Source organism: Rhamphochromis sp. 'chilingali', assembly GCF_963969265.1.
Source record: "Rhamphochromis sp. 'chilingali' genome assembly, chromosome: 8".
NCBI classification, from domain to species: domain Eukaryota; kingdom Metazoa; phylum Chordata; class Actinopteri; order Cichliformes; family Cichlidae; genus Rhamphochromis; species Rhamphochromis sp. 'chilingali'.
In genome coordinates this window covers 3,600,116-3,623,445 of record NC_137935.1, presented here as the reverse complement: position 1 = coordinate 3,623,445, position 23,330 = coordinate 3,600,116, and the positions used below count along the sequence as shown (strand labels likewise).

Sequence of the window (23,330 nt, the reverse complement as noted above, 5' to 3'; positions counted from 1 at the left end):
GAGTTGACTTTAGATGCAGTCACATGTTATAAAAGCTGAAATGTATGGATGTTACCTGCTGTCTAAACAGGGAGGAGTTCAGTTTGATTCATCATGTGACAAAATAAAAGTGGAGAATGAAACTTGACCACCTGACTTCTTCTTTATAATTGAATACAAAAAGCTTTTTCCATAAAACCCCGTCTTGTGCTTCCTACAGCTTGACCGTTAATGAGAGTGGTTTCCTGTACAGTTATAATTAGAGATGAACAGAAGAAGAAAAGTCCTGCACGTTAAAGCTGAGGTGCTTTGTTAGCGTCGTGCGGGCTTGGGCATGATGAAGACTTTAACGGCTTTGCTAAACGGAATCGTTCCCTCGACGGCGGCCTCTGCTGGCGGGAGGCTCTCCAAGCTCTCGCTCCACCCCAGCTTGGAAGGGGAGGTCAGGGAGGTTGAGGAGGAGCTGTAGGCCAGCAGGAGACGCACCTCGATCTGAGACGGCTCTGAGGCAGAGACACGAGGGGAGGAAACAAAGTGACGATGGAGCGAGAGTTTTTACTAGTTTGGATGCTTTATAACTTTATATTCAAAGGACAAAAAAACATGTTATTAACTGACCTGTCCACGCTGTGTGTGAGAGGTAAACCTGCGTGATGAGTCTGTGTCTGTGGGGTCCGGGCTTTCTGAAGTCTCCAGGTTTAGGATGGATCACGTGACTCTGGCCGTCTGGATACAGAACCTGCAGAGGCAGCGAGTAGTAAACATTCATGTTGGGTGTAAAATACAAACCAATCAGTGCTTATAAGACTGGATGATAACCGGCACAGCCTGATTTAAGCTGCACTCGCTGGCAGGTTTGTAAGTAAGCCGAGCCTGATGTCAGTGGCTCAAACCACGCTGAGCTGGTTAACAGATGTTAAAACACTTTCATAAACTTTGTGCCAATAAAGGTGAGGCCTCGTTTACATCGGTGGGGAAACAAAAGCATGTCTAGCCACAACTGCTGGAAGCACTAGAATATACCCGCAGTGTGAGAGCAATTAATTTGTGGATGAATGGAAGACTGTGGCCATTGTTTTAAACAGGTAATGCAATATTTTTGTTAAATACCTTAAAGCTTAAAACCTACACGCTCAAAACTTTGTGTGTTTTGGTCTTTTATCCACACATGCACAGTGTTTTAGGACAGACTGACACTTTAGAGAAAGATTTTTGTCTTGCAGTGTCAAAGGTGTGCGCCTTGATCTCTTTCAGATTCGGGTTAATTTATTAATCCAACATGTTTACAGCTGACCCACACAATCTATAGTCTTTAAACACTAATCACAAACACTTACATGTCGAGACAGAGATCGACAACGAGGTCGAGAAAAAAAAATATTAAAAATAATTTGAATAACAAGGACAAATGCCTCAAAATCAACAATCAGAAAAACTCATCTGAATGACCCCCGTCACTGTTAAATAATCTTATTGCTGACAGACTGTTCGCTGTTTGCAGGCCAACACTTCTATAGTCAGATCACCACCTGTTGGTTTGGCACTTCACAGCAGTTTTGGGGGGGATTCAAGTAGATGAAGTGATTTCTTTCTGGCGTCACATCAAACTGACCTGAACTTTCACCGTGTTCTGGGGGTCCTGGACGTGCTCCAGCATTGCATCAATGTCTAACGCCACCACCAGGCCAGACGTGAACCTCAGTGGGTTGTCAGACTCCCCCGTTGGTTCAATGATGGTCGCCGTCGCCCGATGGATCTGATGACCAGCAATAAATTAAACAAAACTCAAACCACACCACCGCTGCAGTCTCTGAGGCTCAAAGTTCAGGAACTCCGCCCATAAAAATGCAGAAATCTTTTATTTATAAATGGAAATATCAGGTGGAAAAGAACATTTAAATTAAAACAATGCATTCATGCAAATGAGATTTCAAGAACTAGTTTCAAATATAGAGTGGCTCCAGCTTTGATCGACCTTTATTCTGAAAGTTCACCTCTGTAATCTTATCGTGCCATCTGGAGTCTGCTGCTGTTTTTAGATCGCTCCATGTCTCAGTCTGACCTGTTACACATTTATAATTTATAGAGATGGCACCATACCACTTTTTAATGTCCGATACCGATTCCGATATCATAAATTTGGATATCTGCCGATACCGATATGAATCCGATATAGTGTATTTTGTAATCAATAAAACAGTTTATTATAAATATCTTGCTGCATTTTGTATAAGTTCATACTCAAGTTTTAAAAAACAAGAAAACGAAGCTACTCTGTTATACCTGTATGCAAAAAATACTGTTCAGCAACACTGATCAATCTAATAAACGTAAACCTGCACCATCCCCCATTCTGGTATTTTAAAGAGTACTTACCTACCTCACTAATAGGGTTGCCAACTCCCAGCAAAAATATTAGGGAACCACCCCCCGCCCTTAATCGATGTAATCAACTTTAATTTAATGCAAGTGTAAAACAAATGCACAGAAATCGATTATTTTTCTACAATAATTAAATAGATTCATCATCTTTCTTCAACAGAATTGCAGACTGCACAGATGGTACTATGGCTTACTAGGGTGTATATTAGACTTATTAGTTACTATTTACAATAATGGATTTCTATACATTTAATCAGATGACCACGTTTGTTGTAAGATTCAGATAATTATTTATTCAAAGTTTTTAAATGACATAACAAAGAAAAGTATTTCTTTGTGCCCCCCTTTCCCTGTTAATGCCCTACCTGCCCCCCTGACAAAACTTTGCTAGACCCGCCCCTGCACAGTTACCAGCTGTCAGCTACGCAGAAAAGGATCCTGGTGTTATTTGTCTCTCAGAAACAGTTCATAACTTCAACTCATCCATGTCACCTAAAAGGTAAACCTGTTTCTCCATCACCTGTTCAGCTCTGATGACTCAGTAAGGACATCTCCTGGTTTCATCCTCATGTTTCCCTCTCACCACATATCCAAACCGACATCATGACCAGCAGCTTTTACAGCTGTGGCTCCAGCAAACATCAGCTGATAGAAATTAATATTAAATAAATTCTAACAACAGCTGATCAAGCTTAAACGTGCTGCTGTTGTTTATCCGCTGGTCTCCTCTTTCTAGTGCAAAGTGGGTGATAAACAAACAAGAAAGACGGACTTGCGGCAGAAAAGCCGATCAGCTGATCATTGATCAGTTTCATGTTTGAAGTAATAACAGGAGAGGGAGGGGGAGTGAATGAGAGAAGTAGATGCAACTGCGCAGCAAAGACACAATAACTCCAGCTTCGTGTCTATATTTTAATTCTAGCTGAATTACGGGACAAATCGCTTCCTTTTCACCTCAGTATGGAGCTCCGATGGCCAGTCCAGCTGTGGCTCAATATATCAGTTGTTAAGCTTAACGTGGAAATACTCTGCAAACATTCAGGGATGAACTTACACACTTGCTTTACTTCTCTGGGATAGTTTTCGCCGAGATGAAACGCTGCGGTTAGGAAGCATGTAGCGAGGCTCCAAATGCTTCAACAGACCGCCGACAGGTCTCGACAACAGCCGCTCTGTCACGTGACACATACTGCTCCGATGCGCCGAGCTGGGTTACGCCAAGTAGCGCGTTTTGTGTGTATCACACCGATACGTAATATCGGATCGCTCCATCTCTAATAATTTCATCACTTAAACTTAAAGATAAACTTTGAATGTGAGAGATTATAACTGGAGGTAACAGCTGGGTCTCCGGGTCAGGAGTGAAACCACGAGCGTGCTGATGTGAATTAGACAAATTCATAATTTGAGTTGTGCTTTGATGTTTGAGATTTCTGAGTGAGAGTTTGGTCAAGATGAATAAAATCACCCCAAATTAAGCTCAAGTTGAAGGGCCACTCTTATTTTGAAAGTTTAGTTGCTACCACAGCCCCAGGGTGGGCGGGTCACTGTTCTTGGTTATAATCTGCTACTTCAGAGTCAACTCTATCATGTATGTAAGCACTTGGTTATGTGCATGCTTGAGAGCGCCTTATAAAGAGCGATGTGTAATAACTGGTATAAGAAAGCCTTCCAAAGAGTCACTTAAACAGAAGCACTGGGAGACGAGTTTGAAGGAGAGATGAGTGCTGTATGGATTTCAGTCATGAAAACTCGTGCTGTGATGCTTCAGTGTTTTCACCGCACCTGTTCGGGCAGTCTGAGCTGCAGCAGGCCGCTCTGTCTCAGGGTCGTTTGCAGGATTTTCACCAGCTCCACTGGCTTACAGGACGACAGGCGCGGCATCAGCTCCAAGAGCTTATCCACAAAACTGTCCTGGAGGTGTGGCAGCTCGGTCAGAAACAGCCTGAGGGAGGCACGAAACACCGACAGCGAGTCAGGACAGTCAGGACAGTCCGACGCTGTCCTTTGCATCGATAACACACAGACCATCAACAGATTACATGAATCTCCAGCTGATATGGACTGAGCCGAGTTCAACTCTCACTGTCTGAAAAAGACAAAGAATGAAAAAACATACCTCTGAAAAGACTCGACATCCTGCAAAAACTTCTCGCAGCTGCCGATGAGGAGATCCAACCTGAGGAGAGACACAGGCTGGGAAGTATGTACAGAATGTGTGTGTGTGTATGTGCGTGCGCGCACACGTGTGTGTGTGTGTGTGTGTGTTTACCCCTGTCTGGTGCGAGCAGTCAGGACGAGCTGCAGAGCTTTGGCCTGGAGTCGAACATGATGTATGGTGGCCACCTGTCTGCTCTCCAAGCCGCTGTACAGAAACTCCAGCTTGTAGGTTTCCTCCAAGATCTACAAACACAGTCGCACACATCACATGATCTCACTGTTGCTGTTACAGTGTGTGTGTGTGTGTGTGTGTGTGAGAGACCTGCTGAGCCGCTGCTGTGGCCGTGACGTTTTGTTTGAGGCACAGAGGGACGGCCATGTTCCACAACTTCTCCTGCAGAGCCTGAAGAAACGAGGGACAGAGCTCTGAATCTGAAGAACAGGTCTGTTTGCAGACACTCAGAACCGCAGCAGAAACACACTCCTACCTTCATTAGCAGCAGCTGGCAGCGCAGGTATGTAGCACAGAAATCAGCAGCTCCAGCAAGCTCCGTCTGCAGCTCGCCGAGCCGCAGCAGGTCTCTGCAGACACCAGTTAACGACTCATTTACTCACAAATAACAATCACATCCCTACAGTTACTCATTCAGGATATCAGGAAGTCTCATGATCTGATGTTTGCAAGTAAAAAATATCGGAGGGATTTCTGGCATTCATTCATAAAACGTGTTCAAAATGTGACAGCACAAATCCTTCCTGCGTGCTTCGTGTGCACACTTCACTGTGTGCGTTTACCTTGTGGTCAAGTCCAGCAGGTCCTGGGCTCCAGGTGCCTCCAGGTTCTGGATGGTGCTGACCCTATTGAGACTTTGTTGAAGGAAGAGCTGAGCAGATTCCACAGAACCAGAACCCGGACCCGAGTCCACAGAGTCGAGACCGTACACCTGCTTCCTGCCGGGCAACTAAAAGACAGAAAGTGACAGGAAGGACCGTGAGCGTCACCAGCATCAGTCTGATGACACAGAAGTGCAGGTGCTCTTTGCTGTCGGGTTGACCGTGTTTTCCAGGTCTGACGGACAATTTTCTCAGAAACATGATTGAGAAAAAAAAATCAAGCATCCCGACTGTGAAGCGGCTGTTAATGCTGCTAGTTTGTAATGTGATGCAGTATTTCAGTTCTCACTCTTAGCGGCGGCACGAGGTGGGAGAGGCTGTCCCTCAGGTAGGCGTAGTGTCTGAAGGTGTGGTCGGAGAACAGCGCCGGCATGGTGGGGCACGACTTGGCAGCATTGAACACCAACACCAGGACGGCGATATCTGAGATCAACAGAGTCAAGGAAGAGGAAACGCAGCGCACAGCAGTAGAGGAGAGACAAAGCAGCCAAACTGCACCAACAGGTCATAATGGATGACCTGCGAAGCCCCTCGGTGGGTGGCGTTACTCAGGTTCCTGCTCCTCTGTGTGTGTTTGAGATCTTTAGGTGTGTGAAGGATACAGGCCGGGTCGTCCATGTCTGGCTCTGGCGTGTCGAAATATGGATGTGTGCTGAGCAGTTCAGGAACGAGCGGTAACACCAGCGTAGGATGGCGGGATCCCAGGAACTTCAAACACCTGAAGGTAGAAAATTAAAAAAAGAAATAAATAAACCATCAGCTTAACTCATGGCAGCTCTGCAGAGTTATTTATACACTGGGCTGTAGACTCTTACTTCCAGACAGAGTTACGGTCGGTGGGATACTTGTTCAGGTTCTTGAGCAGCTCCAGCAGAGCCAGCTGGATGCACTCTTTAGTGGAGACGTTGGTGTAACACAGTAATTCATGGAGAGCTTCTCTGATGTCTCGAGACGAGTCCTGTGCACAGACGGTGAAAAGTCAGACACAAAAACATCACTCGGGGTTTGTGATTCCAGATCGTTTCCCCGCTCTTATACCTCCAACACGGCCAGCACCGTGTCCAGCTGGTCCTCTCTGAGCGTGATGTGGGTGGAGATTTCTCTCAGCACGTGGATGGACTGCAGCCTCACTTCCTCGATCTCATCGTTGAACATGTCGACCAGGAAGTCGAGACATTTCTCGGCGAAGCTCGGAGATGACCGAGCGAGTTGGCACAACGCCTCCACCGCTGCAATACGAACCTCTGAAACAAAGTTTAAAACACCAGAAAATATTCAGCAAAAAGAGAAAAATGAATCCTCAACAGAGGCTGGAGACAGAAAACAGCATTTACTTCAGTCATTCAACTCTTTATATCTGCAGACACTCAGCTTCATTTTGTCCACTGCCACACCACACCATTTCTTTGGAGCCAGACGTGACCACATTTAGACGTGCGGGTGGAGTTACTAGTTAACGGTAGTAAGTGTAGTTAGCAAGCTACAAGTATGGAATCTATGGATGCAATGCACAGACAGGCAGAGTTACCTGCTATATAGCAGTCTGTGCATCACAGCAGGTCTTATCATTTGGCAGATAATTATTTAAAACAACATTTTAAAGTTCTCTGTAACCTCCTGAGACATTTATGAGAACATTTAGCTGTAGCAGCCTGAACTCAGTGAACGTATCATCCAAAACTCTGCTGGGTTTCCTTTACCAAACATCTCATCCTCCAGGCCGTGGACGAAGGCTCCGCAAGCCCCCGAGGCAATGAGGTTGACTGTGTTCGTGTCCAGTTTCTCCTTCGGGGCGTCATCGGCCCACTTCCTGCCAGAGGAGAACTCTCCGGAAGCAAAGAGCTCCTTGGCTCGTTCATGGGCTGTGCGCTTCCTCTGGATGGAAAAGAGGAATAAAGGAGAGTGAGCGGAGCTGTGCCGATAAACATCACTTTGCTACAGACTGTCAGATAAAAAAAATTAACTCACCCTGAGGTCTGACATCAGCTTCTTATCCAAAGTTTGCTCCAGGAAGTGAGGACTGACCTGCAGCATCGAACCCTGACACACGAGAACATAAAAGCTTCACTTTAACACCATTTGCCTCACACACACACACAGTTTCTTTCCCATCATTAATCTGCAGGCATTTTTCCACTTAATGAGAGCAAACTCAGTAAAGATTGTAAATATGTGGATTAAGATTCCTGAGTGGTGGGTGAGCCATCCTCAGTGATGCATTACATCGTTTCTACAGTGATATGAGGACACATGGGTCCACCTGTGGATTCTTCATGTGAGGACTTCTTCTAGGTTTGTGTCCCGTATATCAAACTCTGACTTAATTGCTGATGATGATGTTGTTGTCATGGAAGACTTTGTTTACTCACCAATGTTTTCGCGGCCTGCACCCGAACCATCCAGGAACCATCGCTGACCATGTGACTGATCTTACCGAATGCGTCATCAACCAGCCGGATCTCCTCATTGGATGATGGGATGGGTACAATGCTGATTGGACGGAAATATCAACAAGCTACAAATCAGAAAAACTGGAGAAATGTTGCTTACAAGCAAAGTTTGTATCCAGAAGGAACATGAAAATATAAAAAAACAAACATTTATGAACGGCAGTTTTTCCAACAATACTGTTTTGTGAAAAAGTCAGAGTAAATGTTCTGGATAAACCATAATCAAACCTACCACTGGAAAGAATAACACATATACTGAAGGTTAAGGGACTTTTACTTTATTATTCATCTTTTAGCTGTAAATGATGTTTTTAAAGGGTTTGGACCTAACAACACTCTGCTGGAATTATCTGTTGCACAGAAAAGCTGGCAGCTTTCTGTTTTGTTTTATTTTTACTTCTTCTTTCGAGAACATAAGTAGCCTTGGGCTAAATATAAAGTCGTCGCACATGGAAGTTTCATGAAGGTTTCTGCACTTCAGCAGAGACAGTGCTTACAGACAGCAGTTAGGATTTATCTTTTCAGACATCAGTCGTGGTTTCTGATCCAGAGAGCGGAACAAACTCAACAGCTACACTGACTGAAACTGAGTATGAGAATCCTGGTCTCCTCACCTCTCTGGGTACAGCTGACTGAGCACCCAAACCATCTGCACTGCTGCAGAACGGACCTGCTCGTAGTCATCTGTGAGCAGCCTGCAGGCCTGCAAACACACAAGAATACATACAGAAGGTTGGATTAAACATCTAAACTACAGTGGGAGTGCAGTAAGCTGTGAGGACGTATTCTGCTCGTACCTGATCATAAATAATCTGATGAATCTTCATCCCTCTCTCATGCAGCTGCAGCTGGAAAACAAACAACAGCACAGAGAGCAAGCAGAGTTATTGAAACCTGAAAATAGAGTGGGTTGTTTTCCTTAAAGCTCACTTTGCTTGGTTCCTAAACACATGAGTCTAGTGCTGGTTGCAGTGCAGGGGGGGTTACAGGGTTTTCCTACCATGGCTTTGAGGGCTGCAGTGCGGACTCTGGGGTCTTGGTCTCCAAAGTAGTCGCTGATAATGCTCTGGACATCCCTCAATCCTCCTAGAGGCAAAATAGCAGGCCGCCATAAAAACCATCACACAGCAACTCAAAGCACAATAAATAATGACACATAAATATGTTTTGAGGATTAAACTAAATCAGACATCAAATTTAGATACAGAAGGATGTATTGATGGATTTACCTCTCTGTATTTTTAACATTTTAAGCTTTAGGTAAAATAAATACAATAAGTATGTATACAAACCTAAGGATGTGCCCGCGCCCTCGTTTTCTTTTCCTAGGGGAGCGTCCACCATGCCGAGACATCCCAGGAGCTGCAGGCACTTATTCCTCACCCCAAAATACGTATCAGAGAGATGCTAAGAGGAGAGAAGAGAAACGAGGAGGACATTTACTGGTTTGTGCAGAAAGTCCTGTTGAATTTGTAATGACGACTTCTGTGTATGGACTCTGAATAAGTGTTTGTGTCACCTTGTAGGCCACCTCTACGAGCCTCAGTCTCAGTGCAGGACTCTCGGGCAGCTGTGTACCAATGATCAGCAGGGTCTCCAGCAGCTGGGCGAGAACTTGATGGGACTCTGAACACACAAAGAAACAAAACAGTTTGCTATGAAAGTTTCTCTGAGTGTTGGAGATGGATAAATGTTCAGATGTGTCGTACTCTCATTGCTGAGCGTGTTAATGGCATCGTCAACGATGCAGTCGGGGCTGAAGCCCTGCGTTTTAGAGAGCAGGCCGAGCAGAGAGGCAATCTTCAGCCTCACAGAGTTATCAGTCTCCTGGAAGAAAGAATCGTCATCATTAGCAGTTTGACTTTTTTTTTAGGACACTGGGAATTCTGCTCTTATCAACTCTATTTTTAAAAAAAGGAGAAAAAAAATACCCACAACTCTTTACCTTGTAGTAGTGCTCCAGCAGGATCCTGACCACACCCTCCACGCTCTCTGCCTCCACAGGCTTGCGTGCAAACTGCAGCAGGTACTGCAGGGCATCGGTGGAGTTGGTGGCTTTACAAAGGTCAATGTGAAGAGCGGCAGACTTACTGGGTTTGGACAGACGCAGCTTTTTGGCTGGAGTTTCTTCATGTGGAATCTGTAAGTGTAAAAACACAGTTGCAACTACAAAAAGCATCTAATCTCTAATCTCCTGACATATAATCTTTTTTTCTCTAACTGGGCCATCTATTCTTTTTGACCATATATACTAAGAGCTACTGTCCATTTATCCATGTTCTCCTGTGTTGTTTTTGTTTTTTTAATCCAGGTCACAGGGGCAGCAGTCTAAGCTGGGATACCCAGACCTCTTTTTACTTTCACCTCCTTCAGGTCTTCTGGGGGGTACTGAGGTGTTTCCAAGCCTGGGTGTTCGCAGGGGTCTCCCCCCAGTGATACCTGCCTGAAACATCTCACCCAGAAGGCGTACTAAAGCTTTCCCAGTAAGAAGCTCAAACCATCAATTGTCTCATTTTTCTCTCAGTTCCTCGCTCCATCTCTAGAAACAGCTCATTTAGGCCACGTATATCTGCAATCCTACTGTTTTGGTCACCACCCAGGTGAGAGGTCATGCTGACAGGTGAGAGTAGGAACATAGTTCATCCAGTAAATCAGCTGCTCCTCTTTGATCACTACAGACCTTTGCGTTGTGACCATTACTGCAGACGCTGTTTAAATCTCCTGCTCTGCTCTCCTCTCACTCATCTCCAAGAAGCTGCGACGCTTAAACTTGTAGTTTACACTGGTAACCTCAAAGGCAAGTTAACCCTTTTCTGTCTGAGAACCGTAGCCTCGGACCGTGAGGTGCCAACTCTCGTCACACTAACAACAAACTGCCCCACTGCGAGCTGGATGTTGTTGCTTAATGAAGCCACAAGATCCACAAAAACGAATGACATGACGCATAAACGGCTAATAACAGCACTGCTTCGAACAGCTATTACAGTTTCCTCTTACTTTGGCTAAAAATCCTCTGTGAGAGGAGCCAAAAGTTCCTCTGTGCAGGAAAAACTCAGAACATGCGAACGAGCTCAGTTAGCGGATTAATGATTGACGTGAATGCTAAATCGGATGTAAACAACTCGGTTTCTTTTTGAGCTTCCAAAGCGTAAAATGCCACTGTCAGTGGATACCGTGCTATACTGTGTGTAAGAATAAAAGCACTAAACGGAATAAGTTGTGCTTTTCCTCTGCACTAAACTCTCAGAGGATCCATGTTGTGTTGTGACTGTGAGCGGCTATCTTTTAGCATTAGCTAACACGGTACTTGGCGCAGAATTGTAACATTTAGCTATTTCTTTAACGTTTAAACTCTAAGTTTACAACAGCTGACGAGACGGTTATAATGTGCTCACCTGTACAACTTTGGAAAATTCCTCATAAACTCGCTTTTTCAGATGTGCTGCCATGTTTATGAACACAGTTAGCTAAGCGTTTCCATTCAGCAGCAGGATAAATTGTCCCTTTACAGTTTCCGTAACTTCCTGATATTGTCCATGTCCGCGACATCGATCTTTTAATTATTATTTTGGATATTAATATTTATATATACTTTCATTTTGTTTATTTTTATAGCTTTATGTCAGATTTGATATGCAAAAAATATTTTCTTTCTTTTTCACTAAACACCTTTTCACCTCTTCAAGCATAAGACAGCCTCTAAGTCAAGGGAGAAACCAGTATTATGTCTACACGTAACAGGCAACTAGCAAAATAAGCTATTTTAAGTTGATTCTTTAGGCACTTAGCTACAATTAGGCACATTTCAACATAATGTGCAGTGTGTCTCTAACATTTGGAGGAAATTTGACAGATGGAGGTCAAGAGAGAGGTACAGCAGAGGGTCTCTACAAGAGGCTCTGTTGTGGTTTGGATCCTGTGATGTTGGGGAACTTGGAATCCAATACCATCTGGAAAGACTCAGCATCACTGTAGCAGTGTGAGATCATCTTGATGGAGACCAGAAGAAATCCAAAGAAGAGCTTTAAAGAAGTCTGGAGGATTATTCCTGAAGACCACTTATAGAAATTACAAGACAGCTGTGCTGATGAATAAAGGTGATCATGCCAAATATGGACTTTTCAGACTTGTTAGAATTGTACTCTTGTTGTTCCTATTTGTTTTGTATATATGCATATTTCAGTGAATCACTGCACGTATTTACTATTTTTCTATTTAAGCAAATGTGAGTAATGATATTTGGATGATCTACTATTTGTTTTAGCTTTGTAATACTTTGTAGCTGTGTAATGCAGTGAAGCTATGACCTTGCATCTTCGCACACTTTTAGCGATTTCAGACAATTACAACCCCAATGTCAACAAAGTTTGTAAATAAAACACAATGCAATTATTTTCAGATCTCATAAACCAACATTTTATTCAACATACAACACCAAAACATTAAAAATGTTTAAAGTGAAATATTTTACTATAAAACATTAGCTCATTTTGAATTTGACGGCAGCAACACATCTGAGAAAAGTTGGGACAACAAAAGCTGGAAAAGTAAGTGGTACTAAAAAGCATCAACTGGAGGACATTTCACAGCTGTGTTTATTAACAACAGGTCAGTAACAGACCAGGTATAAAAAGAGAGGATGGACAGAGGTTCACCAAGCTCCAAAAAACTGTCTACAAATTGTGGAAACTTTTCAGAATAATGTTTACCAATGGGGGTCAAGATCTCTGTCTAAATAAATAAATAAATCTGGGTAAATTCCCAGATGATTAAACATGCAACTATTTTGCTGGTAATACCTGAAATCAGTAAAGAAAATCAACAGCCTATTTATGCAAGATAATTCATAATTTTATTGGGGGGTTATATTGGTTGGGTCTGATTATGCCCCTGGTCCGGCGGCTTGCACATCTGGAAATGTACCATCAGTGCTGAAAGATCTATACAGGCTTTAAAACAACGCAACATAGCAACAGATCGCATCCAGGCGACGTTTTTTACACATTTCAGCAGTAAAAACAAATCAAAAAAACCAAACAAACAAAGAACTAAAAAACAACAAGAACCTTTTTTTTGCATACATGCAAAATATGTCATTAATAATACAATACTGCAACATAACTGTAGTAGTATTCTCTTACAGGATCCATGAGGATGTGATGATTGAAAAGGGGCCAGAGAAGTGAAAATACTACAAAAATCCTGCAGTGATGGACGGTCAGTTGATCTCGTGGAGCATGAAGGATTCTGCTGATGCTTTGGCCCTCTCGCGGTCCGACTTCCATGTGAAGAATGCCACTATGGTCACCATGATCGGGAGGGCCACACAGAGCACGATGCGGCTGATGGGCAGCTTCACCTGACACATCGCCGTGACCGAAGGATTCAGGCTGTCATCATCATTATTTTGGAACAAAAAGGCAGACCTGAAGTCCAGAAACACGGCTCTGCTGTTCTCTGTGGTGTTCACCAGACACCTCCACCTCCTGTTGTTGTCGTCCTTCTGGAGTTTTGTCACCAGAGTGATGTTGCAGCGAGTGTGGCTGGTCAGGTTGTACCTGCACAGAGGTGAAACGGACAGAGAAACATCACACAGCTGTCGTTCATCACCAGGCAGTGTTCACCTGAACATTTCTGCTTTTAGTTTTGGTCTGAGACAATAATTTAATTTGACTTACATTTTCTTTTATAATGTAAAATATAAGTTTATAATTCTGGTTGTTTTTTTTATTCAGTCTTTATCTCATATACTCATTTTGTGTATTTTGCTGTGTGTATGTGTCTGTATTAGAACCTCATCGATCTAAATTCAGCTCAGATACTCTCGCAATTTAGATTTTTTTAATAACAGGAAATATTTTCCTCCTTAGATAAAGAATAAATAAATCTTTTACTTTTTCTCATATTTTATATTTAATGGTACTAGCTGTTTTTAAACGATTAAAATAAAAAAAATGGTTATCTATTAAGATGATTGCAATAAAGAAAACATTTATTGCAATACAGCACAACATGTGTTATGGGTTATTTATGGTAATAGTCTTTATGATTAACAGAAATAAAATGACCTAAAAAACCAACCTGCTGTTGTTGGGCAGCTTTCTCCCATCCTCATCCACCCAGCTCAGGCCGAACACGCTCTTTGAGTATGACTTGCAGCTCCCTGCGTCATAATAAGTGAAGAAGGTGCAGGTCAAGGAGAGGATTCCTCCAGGCTGGAGGTCGGTGAAGGTGGAGAAAGACGAGATTGTGAGGAGGGAGAGGTAAACGTCAGTGACAGGCTGGTCGTTCCTCAGGCAGACGTAGGATCCAGCGTCCCGCACCCTGAGGTTGCGGAGGCTGATGGAGCAGTTGGATGTGAAGGTCATACGGCTGGATTTGTCTGAATCGGCCATCACCTTCCCATTGACGACCTCATGGACGAACCGCACGTCCGTGCCTTTGTTAAAGAAGGTCCAGGAGATGGCGGAGCAGTCTGAGGACACCATGCATGGAAGAAGAGCGTCTCCTCCAACTGTGCTGTACACAAACACGTCCTTTTTGCACCTCGCACCTGTCAACAAGAGATTTTTTATTTAAACAAATCTGATAAAACCTTCATGAAAGACATGAAAGATCTAAAAGGGGCAGTTTAGTTTGCAGTAATATTCAAACATCTGTGCTCTTTAATATTTTCTTACAGTACAGTCCAACTTTGTAGTCTGTAATTTTCATTTTAAGGAAAAAAAAAAGCAGTTTAAAGAAAGACTTTCCCTGCTTGTGCTGTTTGCACATTTTTAAGACTTAAAGACTAAAAGGTCAGAGAGCTCCCTGCATGAGGCCAACATGACAAAAGGTCGAGGACCAAATTGCATACCAACGATTTTCCCCTGTGTCTATAATCACCTTTATACAGTCAGCCGCCCTGTTGAATGTATTTGAAATGAGAGATTAAAAAAAAATTATATATGACAAAAAAACAAAGAGGGAAAACACAACCCCCCCAAAAAAGCCAATAAATTGTTCGGCTACAGTTCAGAACTACAGATCTGCATCAAACATTAGGAACAGACATGGAAACCTAAAAGTCAGAGTTGTAAATAGGATAACAAATAACAATGAATAAAATGACGTTTTTAATCTTTTAAATGTACATTTTAATTAAGTTACAGACTAAAAGTTCCCTCCACGTGTGAGTCTCTCGAAATGTTTTAATGTTAATGTTTGAAGTTTTTAATTTGAATTTTATTTTCATGAGAAAATTAAGACAATTTCTCACTTTCTCACAAGTTGGGAGACTTTTTCACCTCCTGTAGATTTTTCATGCAAATCTATTTGTGAGTAAACCTGCAAACAATCAAACACATCCAACCAGTCACACAAAACCCTGTGTGGAGATAAAAGCTTTGCCTTCGTGAGGTCTGTGTTTCAGATTTCATTTTTAATCACAATCGGTTCTGAATATTAAAACGATTGGATAAATGGATCCTAAAAAAAAGATTAGATAAAAAAGTAAAAGTAATTCAAGTGAAGCAAAACTTCTTTCTGTGTGTCTTCATCAGACACGTGATCATTTACATTTAAAAGAGCTTTTAAATAATACAAATCTCAAAAAAAGGAGAAACCTCTGTAGCTAAGAATCAAACCAACAACAAACAATCTGTACCTGTCAGGAGAAGACTGGTGAGCAGCAGGACTCTCATCATGTTTGTGATTTCAACACTGGAGCGTGTTTTGTTCTCGTCGCTGCTGCCTCAGCTCTTTCTAGACTGCCGCCTTCATTTCCTGTGTTACCCCAAACAAAACAGGACACTCACATCAGCCTTCAGCCTCACTGATACGAGCCTCACAGGTATTTAGCACGACGTGTTAAATGTTTTTCATCACAAACACATTCAGTAAAATGTGTTTATGTGTGAAAGCTCATTTCTGTGCTTATAACAAGCAGCTTTTTCCATTTCTTTAAACCACATCAAAGCTCCTGCTGTCCCTGCCCATCAGACCTGTGTTGCTTCTGCATTTTACTCCAAACTGCAAACATACATATTTGGATACCATGTGAGAGGATTTTCACAGTACCTTGTATGTTTTTAAGAGAATAAAATCTAAAATACTGTTACATACACTGGATACAGCTGTAGTGACACAGGCCTAGACTGGACAGCAACTCCCTGGTAATTTCCAGTAACCAGGGAAAAATGATGAGTAGTTGCAGGAGGTTGGTGGCTGTCTCAGTTACAAACAGGGTGCCACACCCAAAACTTCCTAGTGATCGTTTCACTTAGTGGCAGATTGCTGCGGCTATGCATTTGCAGTGTAGACGCAGATTTGTCCACGAACAACTTCAAAGTACAAGTTGTGCCTCACTGCCAAATCAACATGATTCAAGGGTGTCTGTTTCCAGTTTGTGCTGCAGTCACAGACTCGCTGCAGAGTGGCCTGTAGTCGGTGACTGTTTGCAGACAAGTCAGCGTCTTCCATACAAACTATGGGTGACTGTAGAAACCTGCAGTGCAAAGCTGTTCCAAAAAGGCTTTCGGTGCAGCAGCGTGCAGTAAAGCGTTTTACAAGGAGTTTTACTCAATGACAACAACCACCTGGTGCTTACTGGTGGGTCACTGACTGGTCTGCAGACCTGCATGAATTAAGCTTTAGCATTTGACGTCACAGCAGTCTCCAGCAACCAGTCACATCCAGTTAGGATACTCATTTTTCCCTGATGACCGGTGGTTGTTAGGTGGTCACTAATCAATTTTTAGGAGCCAGACTGGCGTCACTAAACTGGACCTCTCCACCATGTTTATGGTGCTGGTTCATTCTGGAGCATTTTAATAGAATTATCTGACACATCATTTGGTTTCCTGTGAGACACAAATCATCCCAGACGTTTGTCTGCTTGAATCTTTTTTATGGTTTTATTTATATCTTATTATGTCGTATTTTTATTATTTTGTTTGGTTTCAATGTAAGGCACTTTGTGTCAGCTGTAGTTGTTTTAAAGTGCTTTATAATCAAAGGTGGACGGACGGTGGACTGTAGCTTAAATTCTCTGCAGGGTCTGTGTGGTCACAAAAAACAGGAACGCAAAAGAGCACAAGGATCCTTATACTGAAAACCCAGCTGGGTCTTTGCACTCAAAGCTTCCATCTCAACATTGAAAAACGAACATGTCAGAAGGCAAAATGCAAACACTGAAGCTTCAGATGCACAGGCCAGACCAGTGGGTGATACAGCAGCTGTGTTCATCTCTTTTACAGTGTGTGGTTTCAGTCAGTGGTTTTCAAACTTCTTCTGATATTTTCCACTTTAGACATCCAAAGTTTTAGTGAAATAAACGCCAACACAATAACATAATTCTAAATAATTGATCTTTATATTGATATTCATTTTTAATTTAGATTTGCTCAGTTCATTCCTGCTACTGGTGCCTGCCTGAAGGTGCCTGACCTGTGGCTTTAAAGCAAGATTAGAGGACTTGTTAACTGCACTCTTATGCTTTGCTCAAATGATCCAGTCAAACAGTGCTGCTGGGCTGATCACAGGTGGCACAGTTTTGTGAAACAGCAAAGAATAAAAAGATGTCTGCTCACGCTCAGAGCTGAGTAACGGCGTTTGTGTTAAACACAAACAAAAACGTTGTTTTTTGAGTTTTTTGAATTGTCACTTAGCAGCATCACTTTTCTTATAATGAGATCCAGGGTGTGAAATCTTGTGCAATATTTCATCCTCAGGGGCTTTTGTGAGGAAGTGCAATTGTGTCATTGTGGTGAAAATACTGTATGCTACGTGTCCACCCCTCCTCTTTCTTTGAACAAGGGAAGAAATCGTGCTTTGACCTAATACCTCAGCAAACCTTTTTTCTCTTTGCGCATCATCCTGCACTTGAGCTAAAATTCGAAGAAATTCTTCAAGAAGAGCTTGTCAGCTGCTAACATTCTGCCATCTGACTTTTCAGCGACCAAACATTCACTCATGAATTCACCAAATATTTGTGGACCAACTTAGGTATTTATAGCTGTTGGGACTTTATTAAATGCTCCCTGTCAAGCTCACTGTGTGCAGCAGTGCTACTTGTTAGTTTTGTTTTTTCTTTTGATTTTTTTTGTTTTCCTTTAGATGAAAACTGAAGATTGTCTGTAATTTTATCATGTTAACAAATCTAGGTTAATGTTGTGGAAGACACACCAGCAGGACACTCATGGGCTGCTTGTGGAGACGACCCCAGATTTTTTCTTATCTGTGGCCTCCAAGCTGCACAATCGGCCCCTGTAACCGCTGTTTGTTGCCGTTTAGTCACACTCTGATCACAAAGGATGTGGTCTGACATGAGACAGCTGATGGATGCTATGCCCTGCTCTGTGGCAAACACTGCTCTGCTTTCTGTCAGGACGCTTGTTCTTTTTTTTTAAATGACCTTTTTAGTTCTCTTAAACTGGGTTGTGAAATGCTTGGTTGTCGTGTGTGTGACGCTCTTTTTTTCGTCACTGACTTAACTTCCCCGGCTACAGTGTATGAAGTTTTATACTAAAGGACCAACCTTTGGTTAGAAAGTCTAACACAGCAACACGCTAAGGACTGATTGACCAGACAGTTAACGCCAAGGATCACTGGACATGTTGCTTTTTATGAAAGAAACCATCACTCTGGATTTGTATGAAATCATGTGGCCAAGTGACCAAATCCAAGATCTGTCTTAATTAGGCCCCTTGATCAATTTAGGTAAATAAAACCAAACACTGATTTCTCAATTAAATTGGAGAAACAAGAAACCCTTTGGTACACTTGGTCAACAAAAAAGAAAAACTGATTTTGTTTCTTTTGATCCAGTTCTACTACGGGGCTGATTTTCTGCAGGGCACGGACAAACCTGACCCGTCATAGACACTTCACAGCTGTTTGCCTTTCTAAACGTCTTTGTGTTCACTCGAAGATCATTTGTGCTGTAAATGTAGGAGACGTACGTGGCTGCTGTCCTGTGGATTGTTTGCGATCACACTACTTTTCTCTCTGTGATATTTAGGTTAGGTATTTAGGTTTGATTGAAAAAAAAAAAAAAAAAGAAATCTGACCAACAGAAACTGAGTTTTATTTAAATTCTTTGAATTTAAATGTCACATAACTGTTGAGTTATCATTTTCACATATTTCCAAATATTTAGGAAATATGTGAAAAACTAAATTCAGACATTTTGTTTGACTAAATGTTGTAATTGCTTTTTATTATTTGCATCAAATCGTATGCAAGAAGCTGTGTGGCTCGTGTTACAGTAACGACAGTAGGATGAGTTTCACGTGTGGACGATGCCATCTAATTAAACAAGTTACTACTGAGACCTGCGGGTGGACAAGAAGATTTAATAATAGAGTAGTTAGTGTTTGTTCAACACAGCACTGAATATGAACCAACATTTATATTTATAAGCATCTGAAATGAATTAAAAGATAGAAATCTTTGCTTGGCAGCAGGCGCTTAAACCCACAGACTGTACATAAAACATTAACATAGCCATAATGCAACATCACACACTGATTATTCAGGTCCTGCTGTGAAGCCTTGAGCTGAAGTCCTTCTGGACACTAACAGAGACAATGATTAAAACATATCATCATGTCCTAGTAAACAAGACTGAAAGCTAGAGAGTAAGACCCCAAACTCATCACTAAAGTGTCCCCTGAGGTCAGCTGGACTTCTGAAACCTGAGAAGTCGCCCCCTGCTGGCTACTAGGAAAGATGCACTTCACTCATCACAAGCAGAAGCTACAAGCCCTCTTTTTTTTTTTTTTTCCATCTTTCAGGAAGTCAGTACCTTTGAAATTAATGATAGACCGATGCTTTACTGAGCCTTTGTTTTAGTGTGGCTCTATAACAAAAACATAACAAAGTGCAGTCTGTAATTTTTTTTAAGAAAGAGTATGCACGGTTTCAAGTTTTGTTCAGCCGTCTCATCACCACCAGGTGAATGTGAGTTGATAAAAGTAGTCATAGCTCCTGGACAGGAAGCTCTTCTCCACGGCGTGAGGCTGGATGCTCACCCTGTAGCCCTGGTTCTCGATGTCCATCTTTACACAGTCCAGCAGATCTTTGACTAACGGGGCGGCCTTCCACGGCCCGAACGTCACCACCGACTCCTTAGCCGCCTCCAAGCTGTTAATGGCATTATCATAGAAGCCCAAATCCTCCTCCGTCCTCAGCACGCAGATGATGATGTAGGAGTGGCGTGCGGCGATGGCCTCGGCCCTGGCGATACGAATCAGAACCTGGAGGAAAAATTCTAAATGATCATTCAAAAAGTGGAAATGTGAAGTTGCATGAATTCCAAAGTAGGAGTGTAAACTACAAACAGTCGTGGATTATTGGTGTGAGTGCAGCTCACCTCGATGTTTTCCTTGTAGTGTGGGACTCTGGAGAGGAACTGCTGCCTTCCCACCAGCTCTCCAAACAGCCGAGGAGTCTCCTCCAAGAGTTTGATCAGCGGTTTGATGTTGTAGTGGATCGCCTCCTTATGAACCTGCAGAAACACGAGTTGCAAACTTAAAATTCATTTTGGCAGCAGGGCACACCCCCTGTTTTTTAAACTGGTTTTATATTCATATCTTAAATACTTTAAAACGATTAAGAACTTCTTCGATGTAAACTTATGGCGGATGTTCATATTAAACATGGCCAAACAGTGTGAGGACAGTCCTAATAATCTTCCCTGTCTAACAGGTTTGCAGGCGCAACCAATCAGAAGAAAGCTTAATTAAAAGGAGGAGGAGTTAAAACAATTTGTGCCAGTGGCGCCAAAGCCCAGTAAATACAAAAAAGGATTATTTTGAATTGTGAATCATCCAAAGCCAGTCTAGTAGAATCAGAAAGTAAAAATATGGAGCTTTATACGAGCAGAGCTACATCGTGATAAGTCGGACCTCCTGGATGTTCTCCTTGGGCAGCTGTTCTGATCTCAGGAACTCCAGGATGGCTCCAAAGTGTGACCCATCGCGGTCAATGAAGTAGCGTCCCTGTGTGTCAGTACGCAGTTTGGGCGGTCCGCTGAAGATCTCCGCCAGCTTGGAGTCGGAGTGCTTCCTGAGCGTGCTCAGAGTGGTGGTGTACAGGTGACCCCCGACATTTAACTGCACAACATGAAAGTTCTGAGGAAAAAGACGATATTTAGGTTTCTGCAGAGTGCACCAAATGACTGCAGGAACAGTTACAGTATTTAAACACTGGGCTTATGTGCAGCCTCATGCTCAAATACAGACGATTATAAATCAAAAGTTTAAGCAGCTTTTATCTTATTATTGTGAGTCAAAGTCATACATAACCAATAATAGATCAATTTAGTTTGCAAAATCTGCAACACAACTAATTAGTCTTAAAATTAATCATATTTATTAGAAGTGTTTGCATTTGAAGGAGGGTTCTAAGACATCTCCTGTGGATGATCCATATTCATCTTGTAGTTTTCCCTCCCCTTGTCTCGATGGAGCGTGCTCATTTTACTTTACATACAGTTTGAATGTTGATCATTCCTGACAACAAGGATTTTCACTTGAGTTTAAAGAGTATTTTCTGCACATAGAGAAAGCTAAATAAATACCTGAATGCACAGACTGTGTGTAGCTCTGCAAGGCTGTCAGGCAGCATGAATCACCCACTTAATGATTTGCACAGGTAGATAAGACTGCATTCCTTCATGGTCTGTCAACACTGAAGCAGCCTGTCAGGGCGGCCTCACAGGACTAACATTAAAATTATGGATAACGCCTTTCACATGTTTATTTGTTTATTATATATTCATTTAAAAAATATAAAATTAATGAAAACAGTGTAGATTTGAAATATATTGTAGTTTTTACCTGATGCCACTAAATTCAGAGGAAGGATTCACATATAAAAATTTCAGATTTCAACAGATTTTACAAAGATTATACAAAAAAAACAAAAAAACAAACAAAAAAAAAAACAATCACCATGTACAAAAACATTGTCTCTTAACATTTTGCTGTTGTTTGTTTTCTTTAAATTATTTTAATTGTGCCACATAATATGCTTAAAAGTCCCATGTTACTATGGTTCATGAGCGCGGACATTTAGCCTGCATGTAAGCTCTTTGAGTACAAATAAACACCTATTTTATTATCACATGATCATAAAAGACAGGAAAATGCAGAAAATAGATGCATGGACATGCAGACATGTTAGATCAGCCCTACAGGCTCACCGCTGTGAGCCGGGACATACCCACAGTGTAAACAGCTTCAGCTGTAAAATGCTGCTTACCCAGCGATGCGTCACTTTTTACTCTCTTACCTGTGATACTTACACTACATTTCTCTGATACTGTACTCTAATTTGAGAAAAACTGGAAGGAAACATGCGCACCACACTTTAAACATTATAAAGAAGCGTTAAAACCAAACCAATGCACAGAGACAACATTTCATGGTCTTAAGCATCTAAATTAAAAATATTCTCTGGAAATATTCTCATTCCTGACTGCAGTATTCACAAACATTGCCTCTATAATTGGATGATTAGTGGCTGTTTTATGACCGAGCTGTGGCTGTAACAGTGCACTGCTTTGTATCAGCGCCTCATTTGCCCGTAAAGGAACCGACCGTAGCTGCCAATGAATGACAGCATTTTCCTTGTTCCTCAAGTAAAGTACTACATATACTGCTAAACTGAAAGTACAGCAATACTTCAGTAAGTCGGTGAAATCCCACCGCTCACTGCGTCGGCTCCACCTTTACATGCACAGAGAAGTTAAACGGTGTTCCCATTAATCCTAAAACGGCAGGAAAGGTTTTGGGAACATTTCAGACGAAACTTCCTCGAAGTTGGAAGTTTGATTCCTGTGAACCAGAGCGCCCTTTAACGCGTCTCTGGAAAACTGTTAGAGATTAAAATGCCGTGAAACAGCAGCACAGCAAACATCTGCCCTGTTTCACTTTGGAAAAAGTTATAATTTGTTGTCTGGCTACACCTGCATCCACCTGTTCAGCCCCCGAGCAGGTGGAGGATTTCCTTCAGCTCCACCAAACTTCCAAACGATCGCACCGAGGGCTGCAGTCTTACCGGAGCCGCGGACGAAGGCGGTTTTTCTGTTGATTTGTAGTCCGGCAGACTCATCGTGTCTTCAGCGGTGGTCCGGGTGGGAGCTGGGAGTTCACCTGTTACATTTTTCTACAGGTAGCAACCAGGGGGCGTGGCCTAACCCGGACCTTCTTTAGTGCCGAGAAGATGGATCACTCGGCTGCAACACGATTCCCTTTCTTATCAAACTTTTTAATTTACCCTGAAACGGGGAAAGCGCGCATGCGCAGACTGATAACCGTTTATTTATACTCGTATATTTCTAAAATATATTTATTCAGTGTAAAGTTGTATGGATGGTGTGATATATTCACATTTACTGTAGGCTGCCACACTTACGTCACACGTGACGTTTGTTGCACCCGAAAATGGAGCAGTGACACATCTTTCCTTCTGACGTCACCC

The 23,330-nt window shown here is 42.3% G+C and overlaps 3 protein-coding genes across 4 annotated transcripts; all 3 read right to left on the bottom strand.

Moving 5' to 3' along the window:
- Window positions 1-128: 128 nt before the first annotated feature.
- Window positions 129-11,398, bottom strand: ints4 (integrator complex subunit 4). Its single transcript, XM_080888637.1, has 24 exons — window positions 11,261-11,398; window positions 9,811-10,005; window positions 9,575-9,692; window positions 9,385-9,491; window positions 9,158-9,272; window positions 8,866-8,951; window positions 8,663-8,713; window positions 8,480-8,568; window positions 7,785-7,905; window positions 7,384-7,455; window positions 7,116-7,290; window positions 6,454-6,659; window positions 6,231-6,373; window positions 6,018-6,133; window positions 5,705-5,838; window positions 5,317-5,483; window positions 5,010-5,103; window positions 4,844-4,924; window positions 4,634-4,764; window positions 4,481-4,540; window positions 4,147-4,306; window positions 1,592-1,735; window positions 598-718; window positions 129-482 (listed from the first exon to the last, which is right to left on the bottom strand). The coding sequence occupies exons 1-24, from the start codon at window positions 11,312-11,314 to the stop codon at window positions 292-294; spliced, it is 2,931 nt and encodes a 976-aa protein (XP_080744763.1). The 5' UTR covers window positions 11,315-11,398; the 3' UTR covers window positions 129-291.
- A 963-nt stretch (window positions 11,399-12,361) lies between these two features.
- LOC308401031 (uncharacterized protein) lies at window positions 12,362-15,550 on the bottom strand (the record flags this gene model as incomplete). The annotated part of the gene is made up of 3 exons (XM_080889095.1): window positions 12,362-13,423; window positions 13,947-14,418; window positions 15,511-15,550. The coding sequence occupies 3 exons, from the start codon at window positions 15,548-15,550 to the stop codon at window positions 13,084-13,086; spliced, it is 852 nt and encodes a 283-aa protein (XP_080745221.1). The 3' UTR covers window positions 12,362-13,083.
- Window positions 15,551-19,039: 3,489 nt separating this feature from the next.
- On the bottom strand, window positions 19,040-23,047 carry kctd14 (potassium channel tetramerization domain containing 14). 2 transcript variants are annotated; one of them, XM_080889655.1, is made up of 4 exons: window positions 22,908-23,047; window positions 20,753-20,977; window positions 20,218-20,352; window positions 19,040-20,101 (listed from the first exon to the last, which is right to left on the bottom strand). In XM_080889655.1, the coding sequence occupies exons 1-4, from the start codon at window positions 22,959-22,961 to the stop codon at window positions 19,790-19,792; spliced, it is 726 nt and encodes a 241-aa protein (XP_080745781.1). In that variant the 5' UTR covers window positions 22,962-23,047; the 3' UTR covers window positions 19,040-19,789. The 2 variants fall into 2 exon arrangements, with proteins under 2 accessions (XP_080745781.1, XP_080745782.1); XM_080889656.1 differs by lacking the exon at window positions 22,908-23,047 and adding an exon at window positions 22,816-22,896.
- Between the last annotated feature and the right edge of the window lie 283 nt (window positions 23,048-23,330).